This window comes from Balaenoptera musculus, chromosome 2 (assembly GCF_009873245.2).
Source record: "Balaenoptera musculus isolate JJ_BM4_2016_0621 chromosome 2, mBalMus1.pri.v3, whole genome shotgun sequence".
Lineage (NCBI taxonomy): Eukaryota > Metazoa > Chordata > Mammalia > Artiodactyla > Balaenopteridae > Balaenoptera > Balaenoptera musculus.
Window position 1 is genome coordinate 90,565,566 of NC_045786.1, and position 13,418 is coordinate 90,578,983.

The 13,418-nt window shown below is 42.1% G+C and overlaps 1 protein-coding gene and 1 non-coding gene across 2 annotated transcripts in view; one reads left to right on the plus strand and one right to left on the minus strand.

Moving 5' to 3' along the window:
• The window catches only part of EHD4 (EH domain containing 4), a 92,799-nt gene that overhangs the window by 21,447 nt on the left and 57,934 nt on the right, over positions 1–13,418 (plus strand). The window contains exon 2 of the mRNA XM_036845159.1: positions 11,083–11,259. Coding sequence (XP_036701054.1) covers positions 11,083–11,259 — 177 coding nt within the window. The remainder of the gene's footprint in view (positions 1–11,082; positions 11,260–13,418) is intronic.
• On the minus strand, positions 88–194 carry LOC118891588. Its single transcript, XR_005019141.1, has one exon. It is a non-coding gene; the product is annotated as a U6 spliceosomal RNA (small nuclear RNA).

Consider the following 13,418-nt stretch of genomic DNA (forward strand, 5'->3'; position numbering starts at 1 on the left):
CAAATTTGTTGGCATATAATTGTGCATGGTATTCTCTTATGGTGTTTTGTATTTCTTTTTTTTTTTTTCACACTTAATTTTTTTTTTAAAAATATGGAACGCTTCACGAATTTGCGTGTCATCCTTGCGCAGGGGCCATGCTAATCTTCTCTGTATCGTTCCAATTTTAGTGTATGTGCTGCCAAAGTGAGCACTGGTGTTTTGTATTTCTTCGGTATCAGTTGAGATTTCTCCTTTTTCATTTCTTATTTTGTTTATTTGGGTTCTCCCTCTTTTCTTGGTGAGCCTGGCCAGAGGTTTATCAATTTTGTTTACCCTTTCAAAGAACCAGCTCTTGGTTTATTGGCTTTTTCTATTGTTTTTTAAATCTCAATTTTATTTATTTCTTCCCTGATTTTTATTATTTCCTTCCTTCTGCTGACTTTAGGTTTTGTTTGTTCTTCTTTTTCTAATTCTTTTAGGTGGTAGTTTAGGTTGTTTATTTGAGATTTTTCTTTTTTTTTGAGGAAGGCCTGTATCACTATGAACTTCCCTCTAAGAACTGCTTTTGCAGTATCCCATAGATTTTGTATAGCTGTGTTTTCATTATCATTTGTCTCAAGGTATTTTTTTAATTTCCTTTTTGATTTCTTCGTTGACCCATTTTTTTTTAGTAACATGTTGTTCAGTCTCCATGTAGTCATTTTTTTCTCATTTCTTTTCCCATGGTTGATTCCTAGTTTCTTGTCATTGTGGTCAGAGAAGATGCTTGAAATAATTTCTGTACTCTTAAATTCGTTGAGGTTAGTTTTGTGCCTTAGTATGTGGTCAGTCCTAGAGAATGTTCCATGTGCACTTGAAAAGAATGTGTATTCTGTTTTTTGGGGATGTAATGTGCTGAAAATATCAATTAAGTCTAACTGTTCTATTGTATCATTTAGGATCTCTGTTGCCTTATTGATTTTCTTCTAGATGATCTGTCCATTGATGTGAGTGAGGTGTTAAAGTTTCCTACTATTACTGTATTCCCATCAATTTATGTCTGTTAGTATTTGTTTTATGTATTTGGGTGCTCCTATATTACATGCATATATGTTGACGAGTATATAATCCTCTTCTTGTATTGATCTTTTTATCATTACATAGTGCCCTTCTTTATCTTTCTTTGTAGCCTTTGTTTTAAAGTCTTTGTTTTCTGATATGAGTATTGCAACTCCTGTTTTTTTTCATTTCTCTTTGCATGAAATATCTTTTTCCATTCCCTCACTTTCAATCTGTGTGTGCCCTTTGCCCTAGGGTGGGTCTCTTATAGGCAGCATATTGTAGGCTCTTGTTTTTTTAATCCAGTCTGCCATTTTATGTCTTTTGATTGGAGCATTCAGTCCATTGACATTTAAGGTAATTATTGATACACACATACTTATTGCCGTTTTAAACCTTGTTTTCCAGTTGATTGTTTCTTCTTTGTTCTTTTCTTTTTGTTTTTCTTTTTGTGGTTTGATTATTTCCTTTTATTTTATGGTTGTGTTCTCTTCTTTTTGGTTTTTGTGTATCTGTTGTTTGTTTTTGATTTGCAGTTGCCCTGTTTTTCAAGTATGTTAACCCCTTCCTATATCTGCTTGCTTTAGACTGATAGTCATATGGGCTCAAACACATTTAAAAAAAAAAAAATCTGCATTTTCTTACTCTCCTTCCCCACATTTTATGATTTTGATGCCCTTTTTTACATCTTCATGTTTCTCCTTTTGATGTTCCTTGTGTTTATCATCGTTTTCACAAATAGGTTTTTTTTTTTTTTCTTTTTGATCTGTATACTGGCTAATTTAAGTGATTTACTTTCCAGTTGTGATTTCCTCCTTCCTATATCTTCCTGCTCCTTTTCTGTTTAGAGAAGACCTTTCAATATTTCTTTTAGGATAGGCTTAGTATTGCTGTATTCTTTTAATTTTTGCTTGTCTGAAAAATTCTTTATTTCTCCTCCTATTTTAAATGATAATCTTGCTGGGTAGAGTATTGTAGGTCACATATTTTTCCCTTTCAAGACTTTGAATATATTTTGCCACTCCCTTCTGGCCTGCAGTGTTTCTGTAGAGAAATCAGCTGATAGCCATATGGGTGTTCCCTTGTCATTAGCTCTTTGTTTTTCTCTTGCTGCCTTTAGAATCCTCTCTTTAATTTTTGCCATTTTTATTATAATATGTCTTAGTGTAGGTCTGTTTGGGTTCCTCTTGTTTGGGACCCTCTGTGCTTCCTGTATCTGGATATCTGTTTCCTTCTTTAGATTTGGGAAGTTTTCAGCCATAATTTCTTCAAATACGTTTTCAATCCCCTTTTCTCTTTCTTCTCCTTCTGGAATCCCTATTATGCATAGACTGACCCACTTTATATTAGCCCATAGGTCTCTTGTATTGCTTTCATTTTTTTTTTAATTAGGCTTTTTGTCTGCTGTTTTGATTGGGTAGTTTCCATTATTCTATCTTCCAGATCACTTATCCTTTCTTCTGCATTATTCATTCTGCTATTCAGTGCCTTTAGCTCAGCTTTCATCTCAGCAAATTAATTTTCTAATTTTTCTTGGCTCCTCCTTTTAGCTTCTAGTTCCTTTTTACAGTAATCTGCATTTTTGTCGATAGCCTTTCTTAATTTCTTCAGTATTTTCATTGCTTCCTTTTTGAACTCGGTGTCTATTAGACTGAAGAGGTCTGTTTCATTGTTTGTTCCTTCAGGGGAATTCTCTTGGTCTTTTAACTGGGAGTGGTTCCTCTGCTTCTTCATTTTGCTTTTAGTTCTCTTACTCTGTGAGTTTAGGAGAAACAATTATCTACTGTAGTCTTGGAGGGCTATTTATATGAGGGGGCATCCCTGAATAGCTTGTGGGGGTTTAATATATTTTTGTGCGAGGGCTGTTTTTGGTTTGGATGCTTGCTCTCTCTTTCCTCAGCATGTGCTGGCCATTTCCCCTTGATAGCAGGTGTGCAGGTGTGCGGCCTGCCCACGGAAGCATGCTGCTTTTGATTCCTGTAAACTTCCTCTCCCTTTGTTCTCCTTTCCTTCCTTTCCCTTTCTTCCACCCTCCTTCCAGAGCAGCGTGGAAGGTGGAGAGGAGCAGCTCCAGATGATGACATAGGTTAGACAGCACTGTGCCTTCAGCATATCCCAGCCCGATGTAGTTTAAATTCCACTCATAGCTGGAAAAATAGAGATATGAAAGGCTTTACCCAGCAAATTCCAAATACTTGGTCCAACAGGCCATTCCAGTTTTTCTTGGTCCACTCCCTTAGTACGTAGAGCAGTTACAAGGATGATGTCATCTGAACAAACAGTCCTGGTGATAATATGTCAATGATTTAACTAAGGGAAAACAAAAATGAAAAGAAAAGTTAGATTTCACACTTGAGGAAGACGTAGAGTTTTAAAATGGAAGTGAAGCTTGGCCTGACTTAGTTTTTCAATAACTCAAAGAAGATTAAATATTTAAAGTAACCTTTTAATAACTTTTAATAGAATATAATATGTAAAAATACTAGATCACTATGCTGTATACCTGAAACTAATATAATGTTGTAAATCAACTATAATTCAATAAAAATAAATAAATAAGCTAAAAGCTTTTTAAAGTAGATGTTTGCTCAGAGATATTTATCTCAGCATTATTTATTTATTTGAAGTATAGTTGATGTACAATGTTGTGTTAGTTTCTAGTGTACAGCAGAGTGATTCAGAGATAGATATATATATATATATATATAAATTCTTTTCCAGATTCTTTTCCATTATGGGTTAATGCAAGATATCAACTATAGTTCCCTGTGCTGTACTGTAGGTCCTTGTTTATCTATTTTATATATAGTAGTGTATATCTGTTAATCCCAGGCTCCCAACTTACCCTCCCCCCTGCCCTTTCCCCTTTGGTAACCAGAAGTTTGTTTTCTATCAGCATTATTTTTCATAGCAAGAAACGGGAAGCTATTTCAATGCCCAACATTAAGGAAATGGCAAGCTAAATTGATGCATACTCACCTCAGAATAGTATGCAGCCATTAAAACTTGTGTTTTCAAATAATTTTTAATGGTGTGAGGAAAAACTAATGGTGAAAAGGCTAGATGCAAAATTGTTTAAGTGCTTTGATCCCAATTGTATAAAGAAAAAATTATACCTGCAGAAAATGACTGGATGGAAGTATATCAAAATGTTCACATTAGTCATTGTCCTGTATTAATGTGGTCCTGTGCAAGCTGCTTAACTTGTCATAAGCGCAGTTTTCTCTTCTATAAGCTAGGGATAAAAATACCTGCTCCAGCAACAGGGAGGGTGAAAGGATAAAGCCTATATGTGAAATGCCTTATAAACTGTTGTTTGTAAGATTATTATCATTATTATTAGTATTTCATCATAATCTGTTGTTTGGTGGTGTCTACAAGCAGTGGTGGTAGTGGTGGTGGTACTCATTGCTAGGAAATAATTATATATTCTGGACCATTTTTATAAGACTTTTGTGATAATAAATGTTTGATTCTTCTGGCATTTCCATTTCTTGGTATTAAACATGAGGATAAACAAAAGAAACTGCTTTAAAAACATCATTTCCAGATTTAGGACAAATCAGAGTTGAAAGACTAACACTTTCTTTTCAGTCCCTTTCCTAGTGAAATGGTGGGTCAGGTATTATCAATCAAAAATACATTATGTAAAACCGTCCAACACATTATAAATTGAAATGTATTTAAACTCATAGCCCTGGATTTAAAAATCAGGAAATAAAACTGTTTCTCTTGCTGAGCTCAAAAGTTGTACTTTAGATACTTTTTTCACATCTCTATGGTTTAAAACCTTAGTAATGCTCAAAGGAACAAAATGACCGTTGGAGTTAAATGCTCTTTTAAAAAATGTCCCAGACCGCAGCAATGAATTAAACCTCTAAACTCTCTGCACAGATGCCAGTGTATGCACAAATATTTTAAAATCTCATTTAGCATTACACAAGCCATTTCTCTTTCTCATTTCTGGCTTGAGAATTTAAAAAATAATGCTCATAAAACACCCCAAATAGATGTGCCATATTGCTTTTTAGAGTGCTTACTTAATGATTGAATACCAACTAAAAAGTCTTAGATTTGTATATTTGTTATGATTCACAAAACCCATTCCTGTAAACACGCCTGTTGGAGGTTGATAGCCTCTTAAGCTCTGATTTAGGGCAGGTAGTGCTCTCACAGGACTAATAGAAATCCTACATTCTAATAAACAATTTAATCTATTTGAACCTTTGTTTTCTCATCTGTAAAATGGGGGATAAAAATAGTACCTACCCCATAAGGAACTTAGGATGAAATAAGTTTATTCATATAAAGACTTCAGTACATAACAAGTTCTCAAACGTTAGGTGTATTACTAAAATAATTAATGCCTTTTCCATTATTCCAAGCACAAGTGTGACAGACAAAACCCAGACAGAACGCATGGGTGGATACCCAAGGGAGACGAGGTTTGCAGCTGGAATTTTGGATGTCTATCATTGAGTAATGTGCCTTTTCTAGTTTGTTTGTTTGCTTGTTTTTTAGTTATTCTTAAGCTCGTCTTTGAGAGGATGGTGCTTGGGTATGTTGAGGGACTTTTCATTGTCTTGAAGATTTTTGTTCTTCCCCTGTCACAAATGACAATTTTTTTTTTAGCATCTTTATTGGAGTATAATTGCTTTACAGTGGTGTGTTAGTTTCTGCTTTATAACAAGGTGAATCAGCTATACATATACATATATCCCCATATCTCCTCCCTCTTGCATCTCTCTCCCACCCTCCCTATCACACCCCTCTAGGTGGTCACAAAGCACTGAGCTGATCTCCCTGTGCTATGCAGCTGCTTCCCACTAGCTATCTATTTTACATTTGGTAGTGTATATATGTCCATGCCACTCTCTCACTTCATCCCAGCTTACCCTTCCCCCTCCCCGTGTCCTCAAGTCCATTCTCTACATCTTTATTCCTGTCCTGCCCCTAGGTTCTTCAGACCCTTTTTTTTTTTTTTAGATTCCACATATATGTGTTAGCATATGTATTTGTTTTTCTCTTTCTGACTTACTTCACTCTGTATGACAGACTCTAGGTCCATCCACCTCACTACAAATAACTCAATTTCATTTCTTTTTATGGCTGAGTAATATTCCATTGTATATATGTGCCACATCTTTTTTATCCATTCATCTGTCGTTGGGCACTTAGGTTGCTTCCACGTCCTGGCTATTGTAAAGAGCTGCAGTGAACATTGTGGTACATGACTCTTCTTGAATTATGGTTTTCTCTGGGTATATGTCCAGTAGTGGGATTGCTGGGTCGTATGGTAGTTCTATTTTTAGTTTTTTAAGGAACCTCCATACTGTTCTCCATAGTGGCTGTATCATTTTACATTCCCACCAACAGTGCAAGAGGGTTCCCTTTTCTCCACATCCTCTCCAGCATTTATTGTTTGTAGATTTTTTGATGATGGCCATTCTGACCGGTGTGAGGTGATACCCCATTGTGGTTTTGATTTGCATTTCTCTAATGATTAGTGATGTTGAGCATCCTTTCATGTGTTTGTGGGCAATCTGTGTATCTTCTTTGGAGAAATGTCTAGGTCTTCTGCCTATTTTTGGATTGGGTTGTTTGTTTTTTTGATCTTGAGCTGCTTGTATATTTTAGAGATTAATCCTTTGTCAGTTGCTTCATTTGCAAATATTTTCTCCCATTCTGAGGGTTATCTTTTCGTCTTGTTTATGGTTTCCTTTGCTGTGCAAAAGCTTTTAAGTTTCATTAGGTCCCATCACAAATGACAGTTTTTTCTATGAAGTCAAAAAGAAATTTTCTAACCTAAGCAATGGAAGAAGAAAGACGCTGTCTACGTATAGCCTTGCATGAAAGCAGCTCCTTGACCTGGGCTGAGCACAGCAGCCAGGGTCCCAGGAGCCACTTGGATGCAACCGAACCATGGCCCTCAGCGGACAGGGACAAAGCAATGTCAGGTCCCACCACCCCCTCTGTCCAGCTGCTTGGAGTCCAAATGTCTGTCCCTTTTTTCATTGATGACTTGGCTGGAGACTCTTGGGAGCAGTCGCCACTAGAGTTAGCAGCCCTCTCTGAGAACACAGGAAAAGGAGAGTGAGGTGGAGCCGGGGACAAAACCCAGCCCAATGCACAGGATGCTCGTGCAGTGGGCTCGCCGACTCTGAACTGCAGGGGAGTCTTTTCTGCAGTCTTCCTATGGCCTCTTGTTCCTTTGAATTCTTGTTATTGCAGATAACACCACAAAGTCTCTGGAACTTGTAGCTTTGGGAAAGCCTCTGAGGTGTCCAAAAAAAAATAGTATCACAGTTGATCAGTCTCATGCATGTGGCTGGGTGGGTAACCCGTTTTGGTGCATCACACCTCAGGATCCACTCAGACTCTTCCTTTCAACGTTGCTGGGTTTGAACCTTATCTCTTCATTCTCACTTTGTTCACATCAGATACTTTGTGTCCTGGCTGTTCTTAGTTCCCTCACCGCATGTGACACATGCCTGCCTGCCCAGGGGTGTGACTGAAGTATATCTGAGTTTCACAATCCCCCAACGTAGCAATGCATTTGTTTTTCATTTTGGGGGTGTCTTTTTGGCTGCTCCACGCAGCTGGGATCTTAGTTCCCAGACCAGGGACTGAACCTGAGCCCTGGCAGTGAAAGCGCTGAGTCCTAACCACTGGACCGCCAGGCAAGTCCCTCAATCCCCCAATGTAAAGACTCTTCTGGGCAATCAGCTGAGAGTGTCATGTATTAACTCATGTATCTGACAGGTCCTACTTGGGGTCCCAGAAGCTGGGCACTGTGTGGAACCCCACGGCTATGGGGCTGAGCCTGGTATAAAAGCAAAAGCCTCCGGCCAGGAGGGAGGAGCTCCAGGCTCCCAGTCCTGCATGGCCACTCATGAGTTTGACCAGCAACAAGCCCCTTTTTTGGCTATCTTGGCAAGCCAGCCATTGCTGTTAACATTGACTCTATGGGAAAGTGCCTGTCAGGTTTCAAACCAACACTTGGACCTAACCTTTTTGTGAGTCGTGCACTGCAGGAAGCCTGGTGACATTGGCTGCTGACATTGGCACCTCTCCCCAGTCGTCCCCCTTCCTCCGTGTCTCCCACAGGCCTCCTGGCACTGCCTCATCCAGGCAACGGGGTATGGAAATCTAACTGCACGTGGGATGGGTGTGATCTGGACTTGACTTCTAGCTTTGCTGTTGAATGGTTTCAGACTTAAGATCTCAGAGTGGCTGTAAAACTTAAATTCCTAAATTCATACGTGTATGTGAAATCCACACGTTCTGCATACGCTCTATAAGTGCTGGAGTTTCACAAAATGTGTGATGCTCTCGCTGTAGCTTTTATCAGTATTTCTAAGATTTGTGTGGAATTTCATAAGAGATTATAAACCTGAACCCTTCTGCTCCTAAGAATATTTACTAGTCTACTAGTTGCCTGAAAAAGTTTTTAAAAAATTAAGTTTGAATATGTTTTGAAAAATAGCATCTTCTCTCCCCAGCTTTTCTCCAGGGAGAATGGGGAGAGCTGGCCCCTTGTTGTTAGGGCAGCCCAGGGACCATGCAGGAGGACGGTTTGGAGAGCTCTTTTCCCTCACTTTGGAGGAAATAATTGGGCCATAGTGCCTTATGGAGGCACCCTGAAACTCCCCTTGTGCTCCTCATCTCTGAACAAACTACCAACTGAAGCCCAGGTTTAAACATATCTGGAGACAGCACAAGACCTAGAGTCTGACTGCCTGCATTCCATCTCCACTGAAACACTTACTGTGTGACCTTGGGCACGTTGCTTAGCTTTTCTGGTGCCTCAGTTTTCCCACCTGTAAAATGGGGATAATGTTAGTATACACCAGGTAGATAGTGTATACTACACCAGAGTACTGTACTACACCAGGTAAATAGTGAGAACAGTTGACCCTTGAACAACACAGGTTAGGAGTGCCAACCCTCTGAGGAGTCAAAAATCCACATATAGCTTATGGTTAGCCCTCCATACCCACGTTTCCTCTGTATCCTCAGTACTTCCACATCCACAGATTCAACCACCTGTGGACCATGTAGTACTGTAGTATTTACTACCAAAAAAAATCCACATGTAAGTGGACCTGTGCAGTTCAAACCCATGTTGTTCAAGAGTCGACTGTACTTGGTGAATGCTGGGTGCTGTTATCTGATTTTTTTCACATTTACTCTAAATTTAAGGGACATATTTAAATGCTGTGTCTATTCTGGTGCTCTACAAGTTCATAGAAATGTAGAAACTCTAGATTAAAAAAAAAAAACGTTTAGAGTACAGCCTGCTAAGAGTGCTAAACAATTTCAGTTTTATTTACAGAGAAAAAAATGAGTCTAAAGGGTGGCTTAACTTCTTACTCTTAGAAAAATGGCAAAATGATGTTGGATGGTTGGTAGTTCGTTCTTTCCCTCTAACCCTGGAAATAAAATCATAGGTTCTGGGCTTCAATTTGATCAGTCAAGACATTTTAGAAACAAAAGAAATGGTTTAGGACCAAACAGACTGTAAGCTGCAGGAATGGGGAGTTGAAGAAAGTTGTGCATGTTTCTGCCCTGAGCCTCCTCCCAGGGCAAAGGATCATCTCCCTGGCAGGGCTGGGACAAGGCTCTGTCAGCTCAAACAAGCATTCTCTTCCACCGCCCCCTTCCCCCAGTTGCCGTTCACTGTCCCTGCCACGTGTTCTCTGAAGGTGCTGCGTTTCCACCTGTTGCTTGGTAATTAGTGAAAAGTATTCCAAAATACTCCCTCCTTATGTTCCCCTTGGTTGCAAAGGAAGGAGGGAGTTGTCTTTGCACACCCCATCCCATTCCATCCATATAGGCATACATATACCTAAGTGTGTCCCTACATCCTGGAAAGGAAATCTTGGTGGGGAGGAAGGGAGGGGCTCTGAGTGGCTTCAGCTGAATGATGTGCTGGTGGAGGTAAGGGGGAGCTAATGTTAGGACACAGCCATTTCCCACAGAGAGCAGACTTTCCCCATAGCTCTACCTCTGGCTCCCTTGCCCCATGCCAGCCATGCCACTGAGCCAGTCCTATGCCCTGTAGCACATCAGTTGGTCTCCTCAGCCCCCTGGATGAACATCCTCAATGACATCTGCTAGGGCCACTGTATGCAGGTTAAACTACATGAGGGCACCTGGGCAACGGGGCACGTGGGGGTAAAACCCAGCGAGAGTCCTGCTCACTAAGCTGTGAGCCCTGGCACAGGGCTGGGTCTGCCTAGAGGAAGGGACATCTTTTTCCAACTTGCACAGAAAGCTAGGGATGGCCCTGGTGATATCTAATCCGAGCCCTCCCCTTAGCAGTCTCCGTTGCTGCTCAATTCTTTGGCAATCATCTTCCATGGCCACGACTTCCAGGATCCCAAGGGAGCTGTAAAATGCTCAAGGGAGGCTTTTGGGGCCACATTGACTGCCAGTGATCAGGAAGGAGATGGTTCATCATTTCATTCACTACACTGGGTGCCCTCTGTGGGCAGGCATGGTGCTGGGTCCTGGGAATATACATCTGGCCATAGATATGGGCCTGCCTTCAAGGCCCACAAACAGAGAAGTGCAGCACCCACGGTGAGCACCACGATGGCTGCAGGCGCAGGGTGCCTGGGGCCTACAGAGCAGGTGTCCCCAACATGCTAGAGGGACGGGGACACTTCCCTAAAGGAGGTGGGCCTGAGCAGGGTCTTCCAGGATGCATAGGAGCTGGCTGAGTACTCTTCTCTGGGGTAGTATCTATTGTGCCAATGGAACCGTGACCGGGAATGGCTGTGCTGAGCTAAGGTCCACTTTGAGAAGGCCCAGCAGGTCTGCAAGATGTCTGCCTCTCTCACTAGGCTCCTTACACTGGGGGAAAAAATAGGTCTATAGATTCTAAGCTTTGAAAATTCGTTATTAGCAAAAGAGTACAATGTCAATCATTCTCTTTTTCTTGGGGGTTATATTCTAGGTTTTCAAATGATTATGTTACAAATTGGTAGCCCCAGGAAGCTTTCTGGCCTCTTGCTTTGTGACCACATGCTAAGTTTCTTTTCTTTTCCCCTCTCCCAGATACTTACTGGAGCAAGATTTCCCAGGCATGAGGATTGGTCCAGAACCCACCACCGACTCCTTCATCGCCGTGATGTATGGGGAGACCGAGGGCAGCACCCCAGGGAACGCTTTAGTCGTGGACCCCAAAAAGCCATTTCGAAAGCTTAGTCGCTTTGGAAATGCTTTCCTCAATCGGTAAGGACCAGCAAACTGCCATCTTTGGTCAGGTTGTTTAAACCTGTTCTTGGAATTCTTGCCCATTACATGTAAAGGTCCAAAACCAGAAGAACAGAGCATGTGTGTTCTGAAAGAGAGAAGTTATGAGAAAAGTTGCTATCATATTCAAATACTAGAAAATTCTCTCAGAAGTGATCATTTATACTTACTCTGGGTGACTTCAGAGGGCAAAGCTAAGGCCCAGGTTTGGACATTATAAGGCCACACAGTATACGGAACAAATTTCTAATAATTTGAGCCTCACAGAAATAGATCAAGTTGCCTTGTGAGGTAGTGAGCTCCCTGTGGCTGGCAATGTTACATGGTAGCTGGATGACCGCATCTCGGGCATCGTGTGCTGGGGCCTCCTGCACAGAGAGCTGAGCCCAGAGGACCACTGAAGTTCTTCTGACACCCAGACTTAGTCTTGGTTTTTCCAGGACTGGTCACCCCACCTCCCTGGCTGTCCTTTTTGCTTCTCAGTCCCATGCTTTGAGCTGCTTCCTCATTCCTTAGAGCAAGGCAGTGGAGATAGAGTCAGAATACACAACAAAACATTAATTTTGTTGCATAGTCATTATTTCACAGATGTGAAGTTGTAGGATAGCTGAGGTTCTGTCTTGATTGGAGATGTGTTTTATTTGTACTACCTTTCACCAGAGTTCCCAGTGACACAGTGGGGTACAGGACAGAGGACAAGCTAGGTTGTCCTGGATGCAGCTCTGCACTTTCAGGCACCACCTGCTCTTACCTTCCCTTCCCTCTTCTTCTTTGACACTCCTAGCCTATTTTTTTAAAATTAATTAATTTATTTGTTTATTTTTGGCTGCATTGGGTCTTCGTTGCTGCGCGCGGGCTTTCTCTAGTTGTGGCGAGTGGGGCCTACTCTTCGTTGCGGTGTGCGGGCTTCTCATTGTGCTGGCTTCTCTTGTTGCGGAGCATGGGCTCTAGGCGCGTGGGCTTCAGTAGTTGTGGCACACGGGCTCTAGAGCACAGGCTCAGTAGTTGTGGTGCACAGGCTTAGTTGCTCCGCGGCATGTGGGATCTTCCCGGACCAGGGCTCAAACCTGTGTCCCCTGCATGGGCCGGCGGATTCTTAACCACTGCACCACCAGGGAAGCCCCTAGCCTATTTTTAAAAACGCTTTTCCCTTTCTTCTTTCTTGTGTTCCCCTCACCCCTCCCTTCCCCTCTTGTAGGAGTCTACTGCTTTAGACTGGTTGGTTGTGGGGAGTGGGCTATGGGAGTGCAGAGCCAGGGAGGGGTCCTCCAAACCCCTTTAAGGAGGCATGGAACTAGAGCTGACAGATAAGAGACTTGAACTGCACTTCTACTTTATAGATTAAAAAAAAAAAGGAACAGATCCTCCCCGCTGACTGCTGTCCTCCCAGAGGCTGAGGTGCCTGATCGCACAACTCCAGGGTGCACCATTCACAAGGACTGTGGAATGAATGACGTGCCCGGGTGCTGTGCAGTGGCTCTGATAAGAGTGGCCCAGGCGACCTCCACAGGTGCCTCTCTAGGAATCTGTACTCTCCTCTAAGAGCTTGTTTATGCTCCCAGAGCAAATCAAAGAAGGCATCCAAGGGGCACCAAGGGAACTTGGCCACGGGATAAATAGAAATGTACAGATGATGTAGATGGAGTCGCAGAGAAATTCCATCTTGTTGCTGATGGTGATTGGCAGAATACTGTCCAGATGAGTTTTTTCCACCTGCAGAGTCTCTCCTCTAGCAGAAGTGTCCTCCTCAACTCCAGGGCAGCCTTGGTTGGCACCAGCGTGCCTCCTTGTAGGAGAAGTAAGGGTTGAGCCCAGGAGGGAGAACACCAGAGGGTCTCTCAGGACAAGTGGACCACAGCTGAGGGGAAGTGGGACAAGAAGCTCCCCCAGCAGGGCCTCCCAGGAGCCGTGGTCCTGGGGCAGGCAACAGCCAGGCTTCCTGTCCCAAGACTGGCCCTGGAAGGTTCCAGAGGCCCTGGAAAGTGCAGGGCACAGGATCCTCCTCCATGAAAGGCTGCCTGGAGTCCCTCGATTTCATTACCACTGTCCTTAGTCTTATTTTCTTTTTGCCTGACAAAGGCTTAAAAAAGAAATAAGCTGCCACCTTTTTCGAATTCCCATGTTATAAAGTCTGTATT